The 23,419-nt window shown below is 58.3% G+C and overlaps 2 protein-coding genes across 12 annotated transcripts in view; one reads left to right on the forward strand and one right to left on the reverse strand.

Moving 5' to 3' along the window:
- Nucleotides 1-16,877, forward strand: part of CSNK1D (casein kinase 1 delta) — a 38,572-nt gene extending 21,695 nt beyond the window's left edge. For 2 of the 11 annotated variants that reach the window (XM_079904043.1, XM_079904046.1), the window contains 8 exons: nucleotides 1,865-2,013; nucleotides 2,266-2,494; nucleotides 2,817-2,987; nucleotides 3,463-3,611; nucleotides 5,600-5,771; nucleotides 6,354-6,493; nucleotides 9,518-9,582; nucleotides 10,717-13,082. In XM_079904043.1, the coding sequence (XP_079760169.1) occupies nucleotides 1,865-2,013; nucleotides 2,266-2,494; nucleotides 2,817-2,987; nucleotides 3,463-3,611; nucleotides 5,600-5,771; nucleotides 6,354-6,493; nucleotides 9,518-9,550 (1,043 nt within the window). In that variant the 3' untranslated portion in view covers nucleotides 9,551-9,582; nucleotides 10,717-13,082. Of the gene's footprint in view, nucleotides 1-1,864; nucleotides 2,014-2,265; nucleotides 2,495-2,816; nucleotides 2,988-3,462; nucleotides 3,612-5,599; nucleotides 5,772-6,353; nucleotides 6,494-7,721; nucleotides 9,583-10,716; nucleotides 13,083-15,624; nucleotides 15,779-16,759 lie in introns of those variants that run through there. The other 9 variants (XM_079904037.1, XM_079904038.1, XM_079904040.1 and 6 more) reach the window with 8 other exon arrangements.
- Nucleotides 16,878-16,914: 37 nt separating this feature from the next.
- On the reverse strand, nucleotides 16,915-21,427 carry SLC16A3 (solute carrier family 16 member 3). Its single transcript, XM_079904025.1, has 5 exons — nucleotides 21,166-21,427; nucleotides 19,799-20,046; nucleotides 19,186-19,329; nucleotides 18,124-18,888; nucleotides 16,915-17,202 (listed from the first exon to the last, which is right to left on the reverse strand). Exons 1-5 carry the CDS (start codon nucleotides 21,384-21,386, stop codon nucleotides 16,949-16,951), a joined length of 1,632 nt encoding a protein of 543 aa, XP_079760151.1. The 5' UTR covers nucleotides 21,387-21,427; the 3' UTR covers nucleotides 16,915-16,948.
- Between the last annotated feature and the right edge of the window lie 1,992 nt (nucleotides 21,428-23,419).

The raw sequence follows: 23,419 nt of genomic DNA on the forward strand, positions 1-23,419 counted from the left end.
ATCCAAATTGAGAGTTCAGTGAGACACCATTTTACATCTACCACTTGACTGATAGAAATTAAGAGCTCTGACGAGACCTTGCATCCAGCGGGAACTCATTCATTTGTGGTGGGGTTGTAAAGTGGGTTATTTATTTTGGAAAGCAGTTTGACATTATCTTGTATAGTCAGATAATTTGTACCCTGTGTTTCTAGGTCTACACCTGGAGAAACTAGCTAAGAACAAGAATTTCACATGTGAGAATTTTCACCAGCGGACATACATAAGAATGTATTGAGCAGCACTGTTTATAATGGGGAAAGCAACCCTAAACAGTGCAGATGAGGGAAGAATAGATGAAGTGTGCTGTCCTCTCCAAGTGGAGTATTTCATAGCTCACACTCTCACTTTACTAAAAACAAGGAAGGGGTACAGTCCTGTGTATTTGTTGTCTGGGGGGTGCAGGTGTGGGAGGAAAGGGGAGTAAAAGTAGATGCAATTACTGGGAATGTCCCTGGTCTGTGTGGTGGGCCACAGGCTTTTGTTACATTATGCCTTATAACCTATCGATTTGTTAAATTTGTTCTCACGTGATGTGCAAATGTATTTTAAAATGAAAACTTGCCCCGTTGATATCAAAACTAAAACTGTTTAGGATCTTTTTTTTTTTTTTTGGTTTTTTTGTTTGTTTGTTTGTTTTTGCGGTACGCGGGCCTCTCACTGCTGTGGCCTCTCCCACTGCGGAGCACAGGCTCCGGACGCGCAGGCCCAGCGGCCATGGCTCACGGGCCCAGCCGCTCCGCGGCATGCGGGATCCTCCCGGACCGGGACACGAACCCGTGTCCCCTGCATCGGCAGGCGGACCCTCAACCACTGCGCCACCAGGGAAGCCCTGTTTAGGATCTTATAGTGCCAGAAAGGAAGGCAGTGCTCAAAACAAACAGAGCCTGCAGTGATGGGGTGTTAAAGGGCCACAGGAGCCACGGAGGAGCAACAAAGGCTGGGATGCTTGGAGCAACAGAATGAGTGACATAGTGTTGGAGTACAGACCAGAGTATAAAATAGACACTCATGGGTCCGTACTGATAGGAAAAAATACCGAATAAGTAAACGGGGAGAAGAGACAAATCTGTGTGGAAGCATTCCAAGTCATATATATAAATGGCTGTGCCCTCCGGGAGGGAGCCCAAACCCCCCCTTAAGTGTGGGCTGCACGTGGTGACGTCCCCGCAGAGAGAACAGGATGGAAAGGGGAGAGAGAGGAACTCCCCAGCAGAGACACCTGACAGGCACACCTCAGCCAGGTGACTAAGGGCACAGCCACGGTGAGGAGTCGTGTTGAGAGCACAGACCCTGACAGGATGTGGTGGGAAGGGCACTTTCCCTCTGTGGTCTCCCTCCCCCAAGCCCAGAGTAATAACGAGAAAAAATCAGGCAAACCAGCAGAGGGACAGTCTGCACACCCCTGCCCAGCCCTCCTCCAAACCATTGGGGTCATTCAAACCAGGAAAGTCTGAGAGACCATCCCGGCCAAGAGCAGCCAGAGGAGATGTGGTGAGTAAATGTCATGTGGGGTCCAAGACAGGTCCTGGAGTAGCAGGAGGCATGAGGTTAAAACTGAGGAAACCTGAATAGTGTGGACCTTAGTTAATGACGGTGTATCAGCACTAATTAAGCATCGCACTGATGCAGGATGTCAGTTACGGGAAGACTGGGGGCATGGAAGGGAGCGCAGCTCCTCCTCCTGAGCCCCTTGTCCCACCCCTTCCGTGAAGTTGGCCTCCCACCCTCTGACTGCTCCTGCCCAGTCCTCTGCTGGCGTCGTGGGCACAGGTGCCCTCAGTGCAGGTGCGTGGGAGGCAGACTGACATGGGCTCTCTTGCAGTGGGCATCCCCACCATCCGGTGGTGTGGGGCTGAGGGGGACTACAACGTCATGGTGATGGAGCTGTTAGGACCCAGCCTGGAAGACCTCTTCAACTTTTGCTCTAGGAAGTTCAGTCTCAAAACCGTCCTGCTCCTTGCTGACCAAATGGTAAGACTTCATTTTTCTCAAGTGAAGGGCAGCCTGCGTGCTCAGCACAAGCTCGGTTAGATTCATCAGTCTGATGAGGCCTTCAGGGCTGTGCTGTTAGTGCACAGGGAGAACATGGAAGCTCGTTAACTGTGAAAGATAGTGACCCTTGGCGGGCAGGGTGCATCTGCGTGTGGGCCTGAGTTCCCCGGGTTCCCTCCGCCAGGCTACTGCCTGGGGTTCAACCTCTCACCCTTGCTTCTCCACCTGCAGATTAGTCGTATTGAGTACATTCACTCGAAGAACTTCATTCACCGAGACGTGAAGCCGGACAACTTCCTCATGGGGCTAGGCAAGAAGGGCAACCTGGTCTACATCATCGACTTCGGGCTGGCCAAGAAGTACAGGGACGCCCGCACCCACCAGCACATCCCCTACCGCGAGAACAAGAACCTCACCGGGACGGCGCGGTATGCCTCCATCAACACGCACCTCGGCATCGGTGAGCCCTCCTGCCCCGGCCACAGGCCCGGCTGTCCTACAGCCTCCTGGGGGCCCTGAGGGTGGTTAGCATGTTGGGTGTGGAGGCTGGCATCAAACCTTTGTAGCAGAGGCTGGTGTCCGGGCCTGGAGACCTTACCTTGTGGGATGTGGGGAGACAGGCACGTGTTGGGGCCTCCTGATAGGTGGCGGTGCGTCTCTGAACAGCACAGCAGGGGCACTTGTGCTGAAACAAGGAATCCAGGTGTCCTTCCCTGTGGCTCTGAGTTCATCCCCAGGAAGCGGGGTGTTTGCCGCTTTGACCCACTGTCCTCTCTCCCCAGAACAATCTCGAAGGGACGACCTGGAGTCTCTGGGCTACGTGCTCATGTACTTCAACCTGGGCTCGCTGCCCTGGCAGGGCCTGAAGGCTGCTACCAAGAGGCAGAAGTATGAGAGGATCAGTGAGAAGAAGATGTCCACTCCCATTGAGGTGTTGTGTAAAGGCTACCCTTGTGAGTGTCCTCAGGTGGACAGCAAGCCAACCCTGTGTTTCTGTGGGAGGATGGGGGCCTGTGAGGCTCTGGGAAAGGGACCAGGGAAGTCCCCCAGAGGCTGGCTGCTAAGGCCCCACTGATGTCCTGCATGGTTGGGGAGGTGAAGAGTGAGCAGGTGGCCTGCCCTTTAACTGGCCTCAACCTTCTGTCCCTGGCGCTCCTCTACCTTCCTGAGCCGTAAAACTCAGGGAGTTTTCCTTTTGTTTTTGTGGGACTGCCCCTGTGATAAATGCCTCAGATGAAACTCTTTTATGCTCTGTGTGCTCAGTTTTCTCAGCCTCTTTCCTCAAAGCATGCTCGGTGTTTCAGGTTCCAGCTTTCACACCCTCTGTTTGGGTGGCTGGGAGTGGTCAAGGGTTTTGTGGACAGACGCCATGCTGGCTCCCAGTCAGGGGTACTGCCGGTTACCTCTGAGTTTCATGGTGTTTTACAGCTGAATTCGCCACGTACCTGAATTTTTGCCGTTCCTTGCGTTTTGACGATAAGCCTGACTACTCATACCTGAGACAGCTCTTCAGGAACCTGTTCCATCGCCAGGGTTTCTCCTATGACTACGTGTTCGACTGGAACATGCTCAAATTCGTAAGTGCGCCCCCAGCTCACTGACTGCTCAGCGTGGAAGGGGCATGCCGGTCAGCAGAAGGCCACTAGCTGCTGCCGTCCCTTCCTGGGAGCTACACGGGGTGGGGCTTCAGGATGCATGGCTGCCACACGGGGAGCACGCGGGGTTCTGAGAAGCCAGATGCCTGTTGGCAAGTGAAGAAGGCACCTCAAGGCTGCAACGGGGCTGTGAGGTTCCTGGGCCTGAGGTATGTCCACAGTGCAGGTCTGCCCAGACCAAGGTTCTTACTTAGGATGCTGAGGTCATTTTATCATCATCATCATCCATCCTAAGGACATTGTGGCTGCTCTGGCTTGTGAGTTCCTTGTCAACGGGGTGTGGCTGTCGCCGGGTTGGGTGAAGACTTCCCTCCTCCTCCCCCTACCAGGCTGTGCCGAGGCCCGGCCTCCGAGGGGGTGGGTGGCCTGGGAGGCGCTGTGTGTTAGGTCTGCGTTTGGCCTTGTGATGAGCTAGACTTACAGTTGATTTCCTTTGTCACCCAGTTCGTTCATTAAGTGTGAGCCTGTGTTGTGTGCACGCACACTGCGGGGGCTGGGGGTGGAGGGGCTTGAACTTTAATTCGTTTTCCTCTCTAAAACAGGCCGCCTGTCCCTGAATCTGTTGTGTGAGTTTGTTTAATCTCCAACACTACGGCCAGAATTCCAGTTTTTTTTTGATTTCCACTTTCTCTTTCATTAAAAATGTGTTCTATGAGCTTAAAACAAAAATGGGCTGGTTTCTAGGGTGACAAAATCTGATGGAGGAGCAGAGCCTCCTCTTCAGAGGGTGCAAAACAGGAAGCCTTGTCCCGTGACCTTAACAGGTGCAGGGGTGTTCACACAGGGACCAGGTAGGGGTGGGGGGCTGCAGCCTCCCAGAGCGGGGGCCAGCCCGCAGAGCCAGCCTGCCCTGGACCTCGCCCATGCCATCCTGGTGCCAGGCCCCTCTGTTAGGATGGCCTTCGAAGGACAGCCTTTGGGAGTGGTGCCGCAGGTTACTGGAGTCTGGACATCAGGGTGGGCCTCCTGCCAGAGCCACTTTAATAAGTTCTTTGTTCTAACATTGTCATCCCTCCGAGGGGCTCAGCAAATCTCTTCTGTAAAGGACCAGACAGTCAATAATTTTAACTTTGCCGTCAGCACAGCGGTGCGACCACTCAACTCTGTGTTGTAACTGGAGAGCTGCCCAAGCAGTGCGGCAGTGAGTGGGTGTGACTGTGCCAAGAAAACCGTATTTGCAGGATCAGGTGTGGCTGCATTTGGCCCGTGGGCTGCAGTTTTCAGACTCTTGCCTTACAGCGCTGGTAATTAGGATGTGACCTCTACTAGGGCAGGTATCTTAGCGTTACCACTTAAAATCAAATGTCCCCGTGCTTCTGGTGTGATATTCACTGAAAGTGTAACTAGCTGTTTGTTCTGGGAGTAACTAGCTTAGCTTAGGCGGTACCCACCACATGGCCCCCCGGGATGAGCCTGGCTGCTGGCCTCCTTATTTCAAGTGCACCAACAGGACATGGGCCTGGCCCGGGCGTCTGGGCTCCAGTTGGACCCCTCAGCCAACCAAATGCTGTCCCTCCCACCTGCCTTGCAGACTCCCCCAACTGTCGCCGCATTGGGCCACCTCTGACCTGGGCTGGTTCCCATCCCCGTGTGAATGGTCACAGAGAAGAGGGCCGCGAGGTGCCGTTGGTGTCTGGGTTCTGAGGGGGTGCTGAGGCGATGGGGTGGGGGTTTCCTCTGCTGTGCTGGGAAGAGGAGACTGAGAAGCCTGGTTCTGCTCTCCCACGGTTGTGGGACAGGCCATGCGTGGACCCAGAGGGAAGAGCGCCTGGCTTGCTGCGAGGCTGTGGACGGCTTTGCGGGCAGACTGTCCCACACGCCCCTGTGTTTTCTCGAGTGGCAGCCAAGTGCCTCAGGTGGTTTTTCACCAAACCCAGTTCAGTTCTGGTCTCGCCCTCTTTCCTCTGTAGGGAGCCAGCCGGGCGGCTGACGATGCTGAGCGGGAACGCCGGGACCGAGAGGAGCGGTTGAGACACTCCAGAAATCCAGCCACACGCGGCCTCCCTTCCACGGCCTCGGGCCGGCTGAGGGGGACACAGGAGGTGGCTCCTCCCACCCCCCTCACCCCTACCTCACACACTGGTGAGTGGTCCCGGGGCTGTAGCTTGCACCCCGGCCCCTGCTCTGCAGGCAGTGGGGGTTCTGTTTTGAGTGTCACTTGCTCTGGACACTCCAGTGTGTGACCTCGTGGGGTCTAGGCAGGAGTGCCTGATGGGTGAAGACATGTGCATCCTTACTCTGACCAGTTCTTATTTCCGAAGTTAGTCCAGGGAACGCCCTGGGACAGTGCCTTCGGGAATGTGTTTCCCAGACGTTGGCCTCTTGAAGGATTGTGTTCCCTGTGAGCTCTGTTGCTTTGCCTCTTGTCCTTCTCACGGCACGACATCCTCCACCACAAACCTCTCCAGCCTCTTCCTTGCCTGTCGAGACAAGTGTTGTAGGCAGAGGCCCCGGCTGCCCTCCCACTGGACACCTGGTGCTTCGCTCCCGGGGCATCAGCAGAGCCTGTGGTGCCGGCCTAGTCTTAGGGTACAATAGCCTGTCCTGTGCCCGACACCGAGGCAGCCGAGGGTCCTTGTTAGACGTGGTTCCCAAGGAGAGACCCCGTGCTGGAGCGTGGGGCTGCAGGGGCCTCACACTCGCCCCTGTCTCCCTCTCCTCCAGCGAACACCTCTCCTAGGCCCGTGTCCGGCATGGAAAGAGAGCGGAAAGTGAGTATGCGGCTGCACCGCGGTGCCCCAGTCAACATCTCCTCGTCCGACCTCACGGGCCGGCAAGATACCTCCCGCATGTCCACCTCACAGGTATGCGCCCCGCGGGCCGGCGCCTGATCTCACCCAGGCTGGGTGCTGCAGGCCTCTGGCTTCTCCATGTTTGGTCTGGTCTTACGGGCTCCAGGCAGAGTGGGATGATAGTTTCGAAGGCTTTCCTTCTTTCCTGCCTTCCTTTCTCCCCATTTTTGGGTGTTTTAACCATTGGGGGAATGTTGTGCCCCTCGCAGTTTGGCCCGTTGGTTGAGAGCCTCTGTGACAAGCTTTGTGGGGTAAGGGCTCTACCTCCAGCCCCCACCCCCGCAATTGTGCTGGGATGTGCCACGGGACCTTTTCTCTCCAGCTGCCCTCCGTGTGGCCCCCAGCCCCCAGCCAGCTTTGGAGGCTTGGCCGTCTTCCCTGGGTAGACTGGAAACGCCAGCCTGCTCACGCCGTTTGTCGTGGGCACCTCCAGCCTTTGGGACTCTGTCCTCGTTCTCGTTGGTCAGGTGCTCCCCCAGCAGAGAACCCGGGGGGGTGGGGCGTGGCATATTGCCGGCGGTCACTCTGCAGTGTCATGCCCAGCACTTGGCGACGTACTGTGCGTTCCTGTCTTCTGATGCCCCTTCTGACGTTTGTCTTCTCTCTGGCAAGGCGAGTGTGCTCAGAGGTGCAGGGCCTGGCCCCGGGGCCTCCTCCACCCACGTCGTCTTCCCCGTCTGGCTTTCCTTGCTGTTTTTCTGTCTCACTGGCGCGCCTCCCTCAGCAGAGCAGCTCTTTACCTGCTTGCGGACGTTTTTCCTCAACTAGCTTTCAGGGTCTCCTCCCATGGGCAGTGGGGGTGGGCAGGGGTCCTGTGGGGGCCGGGACTACCCGGTGGCGTCTGCTGGGTGGGCAGGTGGTGAGTTCAGGAATGGCCGAAGCCCAGGTCCTGGCCAGGTACTGGGGCAGCATCCGTCTGCTTCACCACGATGCCTCAGGTTTACATTTAGCGCCCTGCCCTCCCCCTGTGCTTGCTGGGCAGTAGGTGTAGCTTGTTGCTGAATGTGGTGGATTGAGCACGTTGATCAGGAGGGCACAGGGTCTGTGAGAATTGCCCAGAACCTCGGTCCTGTGGTGTCCAGCTGGTCTCCTGGCAGAGGAGCAAGGTGTGCCCAGGCAGAGGAAGTGCTCCTGACCAGTTTTCTTTAATCAAGTGAAATAGTATTTTTAGCAAACACTTCTAATTTACTAGTAATTCTACTAGAAATGGGTTCTTATATGGTAATTTTCTCTCAAAAAGGCTGAAGACGCAGGTCGTTTGAACTGTGGGGCTCAGCGGGTCTGGCCAGAGTGATGAGATTGGGCCTCTTAGGGCTCCCGGCCCCACACCCCTCCTCTGTGACCACAAGACACGGAAAGGGCTTAACGTGTTTCTTCCATGAGCCCTGGAACGGATGAGCCAGCAGCTGGGAGCAGGTCCTGGAAGGTGTTTTGCTGCCCCTGGCCAAGTGGGCCTGGCTGAGGGCCCTGGAACACCTCAGCCATCAAGGACCAAGGAAGGGACAGGCTTAACTTTTTTTTTTTAACACAAGAAAATGTCTTTTGCTCTGAGGATCGTTGAGGGAAACGGCAGAGGTAGAGGGTTCTGAGGGTGCCGGGTAGTTATGGGTCCTAGTCTAGCCTCTTCTCCGGCTTGTGTCCACCCCTCAGGCCACCGACCCATGAGCGTTGACCACACGCAGCTCCAGGGTCTGTCCTCAAAATCACGTGTCTTTGTTCTCTGGTTCTCTCTCTGCTTTCCATACAAAGAAGTGTCATGTGGGCCTGAGCACTGCGGGGAGTCTCTGAAGAGATTCGATTTGGGGGTATCCTCTCCCAAAAGAAGCACTCTAGTCACCCTGGGGGTTTCCTTAGGATCTTCATGTTGAGGACAAAGCCCCTGAGGGCGTGTCCCCGGGGGCCTCCATCCTGGGGACAGCTCGGTCCTTTGGGTTTTTCTGGTCATCCTCCAGGCGCTCTTCCTAAGAGACTCTGAAAGGCTCTTGTCCACCAAGGGCGTGGTCAGAGTTGCTCCAGCTTTTACAACTCTGTGGCCTCCATTCATCGCCCTCCCCCGCAAAGATACGATGCAGGTAGGGGCAGTGACACACCAGTCCAGGGGGCGGCACCACGTGTGCACAGACCCACGTGTGCACAGAGTGGCCTTCCTGTGGCCCGGCGGGGGCTGCTTCCTACCCACTTCCTCTTTGCCGCTCGAAGAGGAGAGGTTGCGTCCTGTGCCAATGCACCGAGTGCAAAGGAGTAGCTCATCCTCAGCTCAGAAGTGCCCAGAGCCGCCCGCCTGCTTGGGGGAGGGCCCTGCCGACCCTGTCCAGCTGGAGGTGGGAGGGCGTGACATGTGTGTTGCTTGTCCTGGCCGTTCCTCCTCGCCCCCACGTGCTTCTCCAGGGACCACAGTCCCCACATCCCTGACCCCGGCCTGCGAATCTGGCCTCTCCAGCTGGAATAATGTGAAGACTGAAGGGCTCCTGGTGGATGAACCTGTTTGTCATGTTTCTCTTTGTGAGGAGGGCCTCCTCCATCCAGTGCTATTGGTAGAACGTGATGCTGGTCCGTGGTGCCAGTTTTTCCTTCAGGCTTACTCGTTTTAATTCCTGCGCCCCAAGTAAGGTCCACAACCGTGTCCTCTTCCTTGTGTCAGTGAGGAAATGTGTCCAGTCCTTTAGTCACAGGGAGGTGGTGTCCTCTCCACCTGCCAAGCACAGGCCTTGGGGAGCTGCTGGTCCCGAGAGCTGATGGAGGGGCTGCCGTCTGGGCATCCAGTTTTCTTACTACGTGAGAGTTGGGAAGGGTCTCCCTTGTTGGCCCCATTGACAGATCCGTCCTCAAGGAGCAGCAGCGGCTGCATGTCCAGGGGCCACTCTCGAGAGGCGAGACTGAGCTCCTGTGTCCCTGGGTCCCCTCGAGCGGCCCTGGCCAGTGGTCATGGACCTGGTTGAGGCAAGGCGAGGCAGTGCTTGCGGAAACAGGAGGGCCTCACGTGCTGGTCCGGCCAGCGTAACCCTTACCAACAGCTGTCTTTTCCCCCCACCTCAGAATAGCATTCCTTTCGAACATCACGGCAAGTAGCTGCACGTCTCCCCGTCGGAAGGCAGCACTGGGTGAGTGTGCTCACGGCGGGGCTCCTCAGCAGGCGCCGGGCGGGGTGGGAGCTGCCGCCCGCTCGCCGACCTGAGGGAGCACGCAGGGGGTCGGGCTTGCATGCCAGGTGCCCCAGGTAGAGCAAGGCCCCTGGCCCAGGTCCTCTCCTCACGTGGATTCTAGAGCAGCTGTGGTGGGCTGTCCAGTCTGGGGTGACCCCAGAATCCTGTCTGTTGGCCTTTGGCCTTTGCTGTGGTCTCCAGTTGGGAGCCGGCGTGGGGAGCAGGAGCCCAGTCTCGGCTCCAGTGGCCCCAGGGGCCTCAGAAGGTTCGGGGCCGCGTGGTTCCAGGTCGGTCGCTGGACGTGTGTCGTGTCATGCTGGCTGTGGGGGCCGCGCTTGGCAGGGGCTCTTGCACTCTTGCTGCGTGAGACACTCCTGATGGTCCCTGCTGTCCCGGCTTTGTCATCTCTCTTCCTTTAGCACTGATTTCTGTCCTCCTCGTTTGTTTTTCTTTTTGAACTTGGTCTCTGCCTAGCATCTTGTCCACCACGCTCTCGTCTGTATTCACCCATCAGCCACAGCCACCCGCTCACTGCCGTTGGTGCATGGCTGGGCATCCAAGCCAGGCTCCCCTCTTGGTGGCAACTCTTGTGGCTCCTCCCGGCTGAGGGCTTGCAGCTTCTGTCCACTCGGTGCTGTGGTGGGAGACCAGCTGCAGTTGTAACGTGACTGCACTCTTGGGGACATCTTGATGGGAAATGCTTTTCACGTCTTGCCCCACGTGGAGTCCCAGTGCCCGCTTGGGGCCTGGTCCCTGTTTTTGGAACACCAGGCTACTTTCCAGGAAGGGGGGCTGGGAGCAAGCATCTCTTGCCCGCTTGGACTCTGGTCTGACTGATCATGAGCTCGCGGCCCCACAGCCTCCTTGCCTGCATGGCTCTTCCTTCCCCGTCTTCCTGTCACTCTTTCTGCTGCACGTATCCTGGACTCGAAGGACCTTCCAGAGCAGCTGGGGGTGCGCGTGTCCAGAGGGGCTAGGCGGCATTTGCCCCCTCCCCACCAGGGCACTGTCACTGGTGTTTTCTGCCCAAGGCCAACCGGCTCCGTTCCTCTGGCCTCACGCTGACCTTCTCCTGTGCTTTGGCTCCGACAGATTCCCGGTCGGGTGGCGTCCAGTGGTCTGCAGTCTGTCGTGCACCGATGAGAACTCTCCTTTTTGCTGAGGGCAGACAATGCATGGCTGATCTACTCTGTTACTAGTGACACGCCCCCGGTCTAGAACCGAAATGTTAACACCGGGACCTCTCCAGGCCACCCACCCAGCGACGCCCATGGGGGAAACAAAACACAAACCCAGCCGGACAGACTCCAAGCGCTGCCATCGCCAGGGGCTGCACTGAGCCCCCATGAACTTGGTTCTAGCGGGGCTGGGACGAAGGCAGTGAGATGGTTGCAGAGAGAATCAAACTCCCATTCAAGAGCCTTTCAGTCCCCTCTGTGGTGGCATACCCATGTCCCTGCCGAGTCTACTGTAACTACCGATCTTCTACTTGGTTAAGACAGTTTTGTATCATTTTGCTAAAAATTATTGGCTTAAATCTGTGTGAAGAAATCTGTCTTTATTGTTTCTTTCATGTCTGTTTTTGCGGTCTTGAAGATGCTGACTTTAAAGAATTCTAAAGCAGGCACTGATGTGGAGTTCGTGTAGAAGGAGTGAGGCAGGGAGCAGAGCACGTGGGTTTCCATGGTCTGCGTCTCGTGGTTTGTTGTGTGGTCACTGTGGAAAAGGGATTTTCTCATCAGAAATTCTATCACGTGTATACGCGTGTGTAAGTAACGTGTGTGTCCGTGTGTGCCGTGTGTCTCGTGACCTCATTAACCTGGTTTTGGCTGTCATGCTCCTTTCCCCCACCGTAAACTGAAATGCCTGCTCACTGCAGACCCGCTGGGATTCTTGAATCATCAGAGCAGTTAGAAAGTGCTGGCTACACGCATGGGCGCAGCGGGTGCTTCCCCACAGAGCAGCCCACCGATCTGACCTTCCCAGACGCAGCGAGAAGGAAGCTGAGCCTGAAGACTGCAGAAGCTGTGGCTTCGCGTCGTGTCGCTGATCCCTCGGGAGAGGATTTCAAACTGAGAGACTTGGGCCCCTCCGTGGAGTCGTGTGTGATTATTTTGGTGGTGGTTGCCTCAATGCTTTTGAATCTGGGAGATTTTCTAAGTAGGCTGTCAATATTACCAGTGCAGATTGGCCCTTAATCTGTGTTAATATCTATGTGCTCAAAACCAAGGGCCATGGTATCTGCCCTGGGTGCCAGCGTTGCTCAGAAAGGCCAGCGAGCCCAAGGAAATCCACTCTGAAGTGCCAAGAAGCAGGTGACTCTGATGACCTGATTGTCCAGGAGGGTGAAGGGTCACCCGCTTTTGTGACTTTCCCTGGGACATAGTGACCCCACAGAGGCCAAGAGTCAGAGCAGGGCTGAATCTCCCCAGAAAGACCTTCTGCGGCAGCCCAGCTCCAGGTGGTTTCCTGAGACGCTCTCCCTCACTTTGCAGTAGCAGAGGCACCAGGTAGTAGTGGTGGCCGGTAGACAGGCGCCCCCGTCTCTGGAAACGAGGTGCAATATATATGTTCATAGGTACTTTCACCTTTCTTCGCATCATCCCCCTGCAGTGTGTTCTGTTTGGAAACTGGGACACTCGTAGGAAGATAGGCACCTAAAAGGTGTCCACGTCTGTGTTTTCCCTTCCTGCCCCCAAAGTCCCAGCACGGGGATGCTGGTCCTAGGACGCCCTGACTGCTGCTGATGGCACAGAACGCAGCTGTTTACTTCTTTCTGATTCCTGAGCTGGCTACTCTGTAAGTGTTTTGGGGTGTGGGCACTTGGCCAGGTCGGGCTGTGTTTCTGGGAGTGCAGAGGGAGCTCGCGTGGGTCAGAGCGAGTTGGGGGCTTTCATTGTGGCCCAGTGCCTTCTGCAGAGGTGGGCTTCCCCTTCCCAGCAAGGTGTTAGCAGCCGCAGCCCCAACATTCTGCATCCAGGTTTCCACCTGAAATTGCCAGATGGCATTTGAGAAGTGGACTCTGACCCAGTCCTCAGCAGTGTGGTTGTGGACAGTTGTGTCCCCCCCTTATTTAACTCCCCATCCTGACTTGCAGGAAACATAGTTGGAATGTCTGTATCAACCTGTGTATCCGTTGCCAAGTCTCTGAACTGCGCTTTTGTATGACCACTGTATTTGTGTCCTTAACTACCGTGTAAATAATAAATTCATGACGACTTCTACCTTTATTCCCTGCCCCTGCCATGTGGTCTTTATTTCATCAGTTTGAGTTTTGATTTGTTTAGATTAACTATTTGAAACTAATTTTCTGAGACTGGGCATTCGTGTCTGTCCTTCTGAAGCCTGTTGGTGTACTTTGTAAGCTGCTCAGGAGTAGGTGGAATGAGCCTGTGGGACGTGGCATGGATGTGGCTGAGTTGTTGCCGGTGCAGGCCATGTGCACATACCAGTCCCCTGCCTTAACCAGCTTTATGGGAAGGAAGTGCTTCCACCCACCTTGGGTTTTCTGGGGAGTGAAGAGCACGGTAGCTGACACGTAGCCATGTTCCTGCTGCCCGTGGTGGGTGCTCGAAGTGGCTGCTAGTGGGCCCCTGCTGGGACGCAGGGGCTTGGACCTGGCAGTCGCCATCCCAGTGAGAACACCACCTTGCATGCCCCATGCCCCGGGTGTTGTCCTTTCTAATCAAGGCAGCGGCTGCAAGGGGACATCATCCATCCATCTGTTGGGCTCATGGCCTCCGCTTCCCTCTGGAGTTGTTGGAGCCTAAGAAGTTCCTACCCCTGGGAGCTCCAGATGGCGCTGAGTGAGAAAGCATGGTCCCCAGCAGGCTCTCCTGCCCACGGTGACTTGCAGGGCTGGCAGAGTGGGAAGGTCCGTCCCTCTTGAACTGGGACCACAGATGTGCTCCCACGGATATGTGGTAATCAGCCACTTCCTGGTCCACACCCACTTGTCCTGGGGCTGAGCATGCTGGCCTTGCGTGCGTTGCAGGGAAAGCTTGGCGGCCCCACCCACATGCATGGGGAACAGGTGGGGCAGGTGGATCTCCCACCTGCTGCTAACTTGCTTTTGCTCCTCCTAAGCCACCATGGCTATGCCAGTGGTCCCTGAGGTTCCAAAAGGGCCTGAGCTCTTCTTTGCGGGTTCCCCACCCCAGCCTGCTGACATTTGGACCCAGCTGAAATGGTGACGAGGCAAGCCCTGAGCCACCTCTTGTTTTCCTGCCAGGAGGTGGACCACAGGCAGGACAGGGACCCTGTCATCTTTCGCTCAGAGCCTGCTTGTCCTGCTCCCCAGCCCCCTTGCCACCTCTGTCTGCCTGACACAGAGAGCTTCACCCCCTGACGCGCGTGGCAGGCTCCATGCTCAGGAGAGCAAGCTCCGGGCCCATGCCTCCACCTCCCACCCTCCCCCAGGCCCCATCACCACTGAGAGTGGTGCTTGAAGACCCTCCTGGAAACTCCTGTGTTGGGGGAGGGGACCTCTCCTGCCCTTCCCGCTGCCTGCCCTGCCTCCCGCCCCGTCTCCATCTGCTGGGAGCTCTGGAAGCAGCACACCTCTTGGCGTCATTACCTGTAAGGGTGTTTAGGGTTACAGGGGAGTGTCCTTTAGGGAACCATGAGGGGGCCCTGCAGGTCTAGGCGGCTGCCTTCCAGACTGCCATTGGCAGGACCCTTAGGCAGCCACTGACGGTGGGGTCTGCCCTCCTGCCAGGCTCTCATAGCGTGGGGCCTGCACACGTGTCCTAAGGTGTTCTCCGCACAGGGTGGCAGGTGCCCCGAGGTCTGGCCAGGGTGGGGGTAGCAGCCCAGGGTGCCTGGCTCGTGTACCCCACCCCCCAATTTAGGCTGATTATGTATGTGTCCTCCAAGGAGGTGCTGAAGGGCCCATGAGAGTGGGCTCAGCACGGGCATCTGGGTCTTCACAGGATGCTGGGTGTGAGTCTTCTTTAGTGGGACGTCTAGAGGGTTAGGGGCAGCCCCATCCACGCCAGAGCACTGATGACAACTGTCGTCAATTGCTCTTAGGACTCTTGGCAGCCACAACTTTGAGGACAGGAAGTTTTTTTTCTCTGTGTCTTGGGCACAGTTGGAAACGTCTGGAACCAGAAAACTAGGCAGTCAAGATGGTCTGGTCACCTTCTCTCCCAGGGCCCCTGCGGATCAGTCTCCAATCTTGGCAGAGCCCCTGGATGCTTTAACCAGCTGGTGTCGCTGCTGTGTGGGCATGGGGCCTCAGGTCCACCCTGGGGTGCATGGGTCCAGCCCCAGACCAGCTGTGGGTCCCACCCCCAGCGGAGCAACTCCCACACGTTGACCATCTCAGAAGCACTGAACAGTGTCCCCAGAGCATGCGTGTAGAGAGTCGCCAGTCCTCGAGTAGGGAGGGGGGATGCATGAGGCAGCTTTGAGTGAGAGTGAGGGAGTACTAGCGTGGGATACTGAGGCCCTGGTCACCACCACAGCTGGTTCCAGGAGACCCAGGGTAACTGAATGACTGGCGACAGCCAGGCCAAGCTCATATCAGGAGAGAAGGGGGCGGTGTGATGAGGGCTGGGAGGTGGCTGGGGGAAGGGCACAAGCAGGCTGCCCACTTGCATCCTTTTCCCTGCCTCCCTCCAGCTCAGGTAGGTGGTTGCAGAGACCACAGGTGGGGCTCTCGCCCTTTAAGACCTAACAAGTGGGGCGCTTATGGCTCAGCTTTGCCCAGGGACTGGCCTGGGGGCCCTGCCTGGCCCACCTTATTACGGGGTGAGGTCAGCGGATGCAGGGCTACCACTTGATACCTGTGACTGCTAGCACTGCCCACAGCCCAAGCCCCTGGCAGAGGGGAAGGAAGGACAGAAAGGATGACAGACCAGGCAGGGGACTGTGGGCAGGTGCCTGGCTCCCTCATAGAGCTCAAGGGACAGATGGAGGAGGGAGACAGCAGCCCCTTCGGGGCGACATCTCTGGGGCAGACCCAAGATGTGAGCTCTCGCTTGCTTTTCGTTGCAGAGAAGCAGGGACGTGGCATCTCTCCGGCTGCACGCGGCCCGCCAGGGTGCCTGCTGCCGTCCCCAGCGCCCTCGACGCACCACCTACTGAGGCGGCCCCAGCGGCCTCTGACCGGGCTCCCAGCCACACAGGCCGCCGCTGGCCACAAGGGCAGGTGGGTGTGAAGTACCCGGGGTGAGGCTGAGTGGGGCTGTTCAAGGAGGATGGGGAGCAGATACCAGCCCAGGGTGCTGACCACATGCGGTGACTGAGGGGCGAATAAACAAAAGGCAGGGGCTTCCCTGGTGGCGCAGTGGTTGGGAGTCCGCCTGCTGGGGCATGGGACGCGGGTTCGTGCCCCGGTCTGGGAGGATCCCACATGCTGCAGAGCGGCTGGGCTCGTGGGCCATGGCCGCTGAGCCTGCGCGTCCGGAGCCTGTGCTCCACGATGGGGGAGGCCGCGGCAGTGAGAGGCCCGCGTACCGCAAAAAAAAAAAAAAAAAAAAAAGGCAGATCATTTTCTTTAAACACACACCAGTGAACAGAAACCACACGTATATCTCAGCTTCAGTGGACACACCCCTGCAGCGTGGCCCCTTCCCTGCCAGCCACCAGGGTGCTGTGTGAACACTCTGAGCCGTTTGGGGTCCATCAGGGCAGGGTCCAGAACCAGCAGTGCTTAGAAGGCCGACATGGCTGACAAGGACCAGAACCACTTTGTAAAAATAACCAGGCTATTTGTTAAGAAAGTGAGATTTGGGGTGAACAGTTAGAATACTGCCCCTACGTAGAGCAAAACTCCTGCAGCTCCTGGAAGATATTCCTTCTGAGATGGTGCCTCCCACATGCAGGTTTATCTCAAACCTTCAGAGGTGAAGGAGGGACCTTTGTCCACTGGACGCTCAAAGAGGGGTGGGCTGGGGCGCATGGGGAGACCAGGCGGGATGGGGTGCTCACGGGCACGCAGGGAGGCCTGTCGTGGCAGTGCCCACTCTGCAGCTGTCCCCGGCCCTGCCCCCTGATTAAAATCGTGTTGTCTCCAAAGCGTGGGTCTCTGGGTCCTTGAGCCCAGCGGTGGGCACCGGGCTCCCTGGGGTCAGCAGGTGGGGTCCCTGGTGCAGACCGCTCATAACCTCACGGCTTGGCTTCACCACAGATCCACCTTGGAATGACACGTTTCCACCCTGCCACCTCCCCTGAAAAACACTGATCGGGCGATGATCCGCTGCCCGGGCGGCCGGCGTGGAGCCAACGGCCCCGCCCAAGCTAGTCCTGTTTGTGAAATAAATCCGAGCATTGATGGTTCCTGTCCAGCTCCCTGCCACCCCTGCTGGCCTCCCCCAGCTCAGACGCTCGTTTCTGGGGTGTGAACGACCTCCCCGTTCTTCTCAGGCTCTGTCTTCAGGAATTGCTCCACCTCCCGAGAGTCCACCTTCACGTCCTCGGGGGGCTTGTGATGCTCCTCCTCCGTGGCCGCCTCGGGCCTCTTCCCAATGCATAAGAAGTTGCCCAGCACCAGCACGAGGGAGGAGGCCAGCACCTCAGCCCCCGCCAGGACAAACACATACTGGTACACGTGCGTCGCATCCAGGAGCTTGCCTGCAGTGCAGGGGGACAGGGTCAGCCCAGGGCTGAAGCTTCCCCCGGATCCCCCCAGTCACCAGTGCCCTGCCGGGGACAGGCCAGGGCCCCTGAGGCAGCCACCCTCACCCCCACCACCTTCCCCCAGGCCGCACAGACTCAGAGGCTAAAGCAGAGTGGCTTTGACAAGGGTTTGGAGCAGAGCCTCCGGTGGGGCCTCATCCCCTGCCAGGTGGAGGCACCTGGAGGGATCTGGCCCCACTGCCTGTCACTGTGGTGGCCCTCATAGGAACCACCTGGGCCCCAGAAGGACCCTGGGACCCCGAGACAGTGACGATTCAGGCACCTCCTCACCCTCGCCCCAGACCTCTCCAGGCAGGAAGAGCCAGAGGCCCAAGGCCAAGTGGGAGGTAGGGGGACTACAGGGTTGGCTGGAGAGACCCAAACCCAGGTGCAGAGGCTTGGTGGGGACTTGGCCACACTGCTCCCACCGTCCACACCATTTTAATCGCACACCATTATTTTCTCAGTTATCAAAAAATAAAGCAAAAGCCCAACGTAACAGAAGCCGGCCCGATCTTCAGCTCTGAGCCTCCCCGGCGTGTGGGGACAGCCAGAAAGGAGGACCAGCACTCCACCCTGGAGCCATCACCTGGGCCACGACTCAAGCCCGTGGCCTCCTCCCACAGTGAACCGAGGGGGACCCAGGGTGTGTGAGAGGCCATGTTCTCTCCTGACACTGGCTGGCCATGTGCTGAGGTACACGGTGGCCTGGCTAGACAAGGCTGGGAGCAGTGGGGGAGGGGGGGTCCCTCCAGCTAAGAGCCCCCCATGGTGAGTACCGTCCCCAGGAAGAGCAGGTGTGGGAACTGCCCGGAGGCCTGGCCAGGCCTCAGGGAGTGGAGGAACTTCGCTCCCCACCCTGCCCCCAGCACTCACCTCCCGACGGGGGCCCAATGAGCACAGCTATGGCCTCCAGCAGCAGCACGAGGCCAATGGCACTGGAGAACTTCTGGGTGCCCACAATGGCCATGAGTACCTCGAACTGCAGGGCCCCCACCATGCCGTAGGAGATGCCGAAGAAGATGCAGAAGACCACCAGGCCACCGTAGTCACTGGCTGTAGATCCCGTGAGGTCGGTGAAGCCGTTGAAGAACATGGCGAAGCTGAAGAGGTACACAGAGTAGGGCCGCACCTTCTTGAGCCCTGTGATGAAGCCGGCGGTGGGCCTCGCGAAGATGTCGATGAAGCCCAGGATGGTGAGCAGGAAGGCTGCCTGGGTGTCGGGCACACCCAGGTCCTTGGCGTAGCTCACCACGAACACGGGCGGCACAAAGAGCCCCAGCACCATGATGGAGGCGGCCAGGGCATAGATGACAAAGCCGCGGTCCCTGAAGACGCTCAGGTCCAGGAGCCGCCGGGGTGGCCGCTGGGGCCCAGGCCCTGAACCTGAACCCAGCCGGGGCGCCTCCAGGGGCCGCATGAGTGCAGCACACACGCAGCAGTTGAGCAGCAGGCCACCCAGGATGAGGAAGCCACCCCGCCAGCCATAGTGGTCCTGCAGCACCTGCCCCAGTGGGGACAGGGCGCACAGGAACACCGGGCTGCCCGCTGCCGCCAACCCGTTGGCCATGGGGCGCCGCTTGTTGAAGTAGCGGTTGAGCATGATGAGTGAGGGCTGGAAGTTGAGCGCCAAACCCAAGCCTGGAGGGGAATGGGTGGGTGAGCGCAGGTGGCCCAGCCCCAGTTCTCCCCAGCACGGGCTCCCGCCTGAACGATTCTATGTGTGGGTCTGACAAGCGTCGACATGAGGAGACTCGGCGTGTGTTCAGAGCCCCTGTTGCCAACCCACGTGCCCGGGAGAGACAGACGGGGAACGAGGGACGGGATGGCTCTGGGTGGGTACACCCCACAGCTGCCCACCCCTGGGAGGTCCTTTCTCTTCCATCAACGTGAGCGATCGCCACCCGGCCGCCCCACTTCTGGCGGGGCCTCACTCACCGGTAATGACCCCAGTGGTGAAGTAGAGCTGGATGATGCTTCCACAGAAGGATGCAGACACCATGCCCAGGGACGCCAAGAGGCCACCTGTGAACATGACGGGCCGGCAGCCAAAGCGATTCACACACACGCTGCAGAGCGGGCCTGGGGGATGGGGGACAGCAGCTGAGGGGCCGGACCGAGGCTCTCCATGCCCAGAGAGACCTGCCCTTCCCTGATGCCTCCTTGCCCCTGGCTCAGGATACACAGGGGCACCAGGTGCCCAGCGTGCAGGTCACGCTCGCCCATCTTTTAAGCAAAGCATGGCTCACAAGGAACGGTCCCCGTTAGAGGGGTCTTTTCTGGTTGGTCTGTGCAGGCAGCAAGAACAGCTCCGGGATCCAGCACAGCTGTGCAGACACAGCCCTTTGGACAGGGTCCCAGACAGCCTTGGCCTGTGCTCGTCTGCACTCTGGAGACCACGGCATCCTCGAGGGCTTCCCACCAGGTGCCCCTGGGGACCGGGGCTGAAGACGCTGGGCGCGCTACCCAACCCCTGACCCCAAGGCCTTTTTGTCCAGAACTGAACTTGCTGAACTCCCAGAGGCAGTCACCTGGCATGACAGCCCCTCACCTGTCCCGTACAGCATGGCCAACAGGATGGAGGAGATCCAGGCTGTGTCACTGTAGCCTATCCCAAACTCTCGTATGAGCTCTTTGAAGAAGACGCTGACCGCCTTGGGGAAGGCGTAGGAGAAGCCTGTGATGACAAAACAGCCCCAAAGGATGGCCCAGCCCCAGCCCCCATCTGGGGCCTTGACGCCCGTCGGGCCCTCTTCGACCACTGCCCCTCCCATGGCCAGGAGGGCTGGTTCCGCGTCCCTGAGAAAGAGAGGAAGCCAGGCTGACTCGGTTGTCAGGCAGTCACCCAGCTACAGCCCTGCAGTGTGGGGACAGAGACACACCTGAGGGCTGGCACCCAGGCCGGCCACCCCTCCCTTCAGGCCTCAGCCCCCAGCAGGAGCTCAGCTCTGGGCCAGGCCACGTGCCCGATGTTACCTGAGAGCCCTGCCTCTGACCCTCACCTGTGCTGGGTGCAGGGCAGGAAGGTCTGGGGTGACCAGCAGCTGCAGCTCCTCCTCCCTCCCCCGCTCAGGCCTGGCCTGCTCCCATACAGCTGGCTTTAAAGGGCAGTGGCTTTTTTGGGCTCAGCCATGTCTCAAGTTACCTCCTGAGGAGGGCAGACCCCAGTGGGGAAGTCAGCCATGCTCTGGCCTCCCGCCTGACCCTGTGTTGGGAAGCAGTGTGGTTTTAGCAGCCAGCACCTCGGGCAGTGAAGCCAGCCCTGGTGAGGACCTGGGGCCCGATCTAGGCTGCAGTCCCTTGAGACCTCAATCTAGGTGTGGCCAGCCTTGCTCTCCCACCCCCGGGGCGACAGGGCTCCCCGATCCTTTCCACTCTGATCGCACTGCACAAGAAGTGAGAGTCTGAAGAAGAGGCTCACACAGGCTGTGCTGTGCGGGGTGGGGAAAGCAGGTAGGGAGGGCGGGGGTCACTGTGCTGGCCCAGACTTGTCCCATCTCGTTATCATCCACCTGCAGCAGCTCTTTTGGGAGCCTGAGGGCAGCAGGGCCAGCCCAGGTGGAAGGGAAGGTGTGTCGGCTGCTGGAGTTTAACCCTTCTGGCGAGGGAAGGGCAGGAGGGACACGCTTCCATCCAGCCTACCAGAGCAAACCATTCTAGCCCCCAGGCTGCCAAGGAGGGAGCTGGCCGCACCCACTGCTGGCCCAAAACCCGAAGAAGCTCAGGGTCAACTTTCCTCTTTTAAACCCCAGGAACTAAGCTCGTTTGAGGCCCAGTAACTTGAAACACTGCAGGCAGATTTCCACCTGGAGATCCTCCCCTCCCCTCCCGTCTTCATCCCCTACCCCTCCCTGATCCTTGCTCCAGAAACCCCCTAATCCCAGAGATCAGCCTGGTGGCCTAGTGCCCCCACCTCACCTGACAGAAGCTGTTTCAAGGACAGAGTAGGCCTTGCTGCAGGCGTGGGGAAGGGAGGGCGTGTTGGATCCAGCCGCTTGCTGCCCACTGAAGCTCTCGTGTCTCCCCACCAGCGGTGAGCTATAAACCAGCTCCCTGGTGGGGGAAGCGCTGATGTGTAGTATCTGCTGACTTAGTGGTGTAAACACTCCACCTGCACGATGCCCGAGCACTTCCTGCATGAGCTGCACACGCAGCACCACAGCCCCCTTCCTATCAGCCCGCCTTCCTGGGTTTCATAATCTGTCCTGACTCCACCCCTTGCCCCTTTTCCTTGAATCCTTCTTGACCTGGCACAGCCCTCCGGGTGGCCACTCTTTCATCTGAGGCTACACAGAACCTGGGACCGGACTCTGGAATGGGAACAAGGGCTTCTATCCCCGGACAGTCTGAGCACAGCTTCAGTGTGGTGGGAAAGGAATGTGGAAAATAAGACACACTCCCTGCTCCCCACCGCCCCCCCCCCCCGCCTCCAGCCTGCCCCCCAGCACTACAACCACAGGTGCTGTGCCCTCTGGGGGCTCTGATTCAGTAGTCTGGGGGGATCTGGGCTCTGATATAGCGGTGGTGGGGCGTCTGAGATCTGACTCAGTGCGAGGGGTGGTCTCTGATTCAGTGGACAGTTGGGTATCCAAGGTTCTGATTCAGCAGTGGAGGGAGGTCCTGGGCTTTGATTCAAAGGGTGTTGGGGGGGGGGTTGTTTCTTAAGGGCATCCTAGGTGATTCTAAGAAGTAGCTGCTGTCCGTGGGCACCACCCTTTGATGACCAGACCTCCAGGAGCCAGCTGGCTGTCAGGGTGATGACAAGGCAGACACAGCCCACCAGAGCAGAACAGCAGCCCTGCCCCCCACCCCAGACTGGGCCAGAGGTCCACCTTCAGAGCCTCTGCTGGTTCTCAGCTGGGCCAGGGCCACAGGCGCCACTTTTGGGAAACCTAGGAGAAGCCCTCACCTCTCCCGGCACTCAGACCCCAGTGCTCTTTCAAGCACTTTGCCCGGTGCTTGGAAGGCTCCTGGGCTTCAGTGAGCAGGATGAAGGGTGCGTCCGAGGCCAAGGGCTGCGCAGCCATCCAGGGACACAGCTGAAGGGTGCACGGGGGCACCCCAGCCAAGGGAGCCCCCCATCCTCCTGCAAATGTGTGCACAGACCCGTGACCTGGCATAGCCCCCTGGGTGGCCACCTCCACATCTGAGGCTACACAGAACCTGGGACGGGACGGTCTGAGCACAGCTTCGGTGTGGCCCACCCCTAGGTTCTCCTCCAGAGCCCTGCCTTTGACAACACAGCCGGGTGCCTGAGCCTGGAACGGGACAAATGGACAAACGTCATCCGCAGCCAAACTTCCCGGGTGGGGGTACCGAGCTGCTGTCCCTTCCCCTTGATAGCGTTAAGTTTAAAAGGTACATGCATCTGAGTGATATTAAAAAAAACAAAAAACTAATAAGTATATCTTAGGAATGGGAACATTCCTAAGATATACTTACCTTAAGCAATACTTATTGATGCAGTGACACTATTTAAGGCAGAAAGCACAGGAACCCCAGACCCAGGACTCAGGACAGTGGTCATGGTCATGGGAGCACTGAGGGGCTGGTTGTCCTCAGAATCCTGGCATGTTTGGGGTTGTGGGCTTTTTAAAGTAAATCAAGTGGGCCATGTAGAGGCCAAGGAGGGGAGTGTGTCTGGGCCGAGCAATTAGGAATAGCCCAACTCTTATAAACCCAAGGTTCCAAAATAGAACAAAGGAGGGCCTCCCTCTGAGATTTCCGTGGTTCCATCAGCCATGCCTGGTGCACCATGTGGATCATGGGCACCCCAACCTTTGAGGCCCCATTCTCTGCCCGCCAGGGCTGGGTCCTCCCTGGAGGCCCCCGGGATCCTCAGGAGAACTAGCATCTGGGAGGGTGAGGAGGCAGAGGGATGGGTGCCAAGGCCCAGAGGCAGGAGGGTTCAGCGTGTTCTGGGACCTACGTGGGCCAAGGGGCTGCCATGTGAAGCTCACGTGGGGAGGGGGCCACCTTTTGTGCCTGGACCAAGGCCCAGTATGGTCATCTCGCCCACCAACCCCTGAATGCCCCAGAAGCTCTTCAGACACTACTTTCTCCCAGCTAACCCCCCAGCCCAGGGTGCCAGCCACACTGAAATGACCCCCGCCCTGTTCCCCACACCAGATGGTCCTCAAACTGAGGTTTCTAGTGAATTTCAGTTTGCCAA

Source organism: Stenella coeruleoalba, assembly GCF_951394435.1.
Source record: "Stenella coeruleoalba genome assembly, chromosome: 19".
Taxonomy (NCBI): domain Eukaryota; kingdom Metazoa; phylum Chordata; class Mammalia; order Artiodactyla; family Delphinidae; genus Stenella; species Stenella coeruleoalba.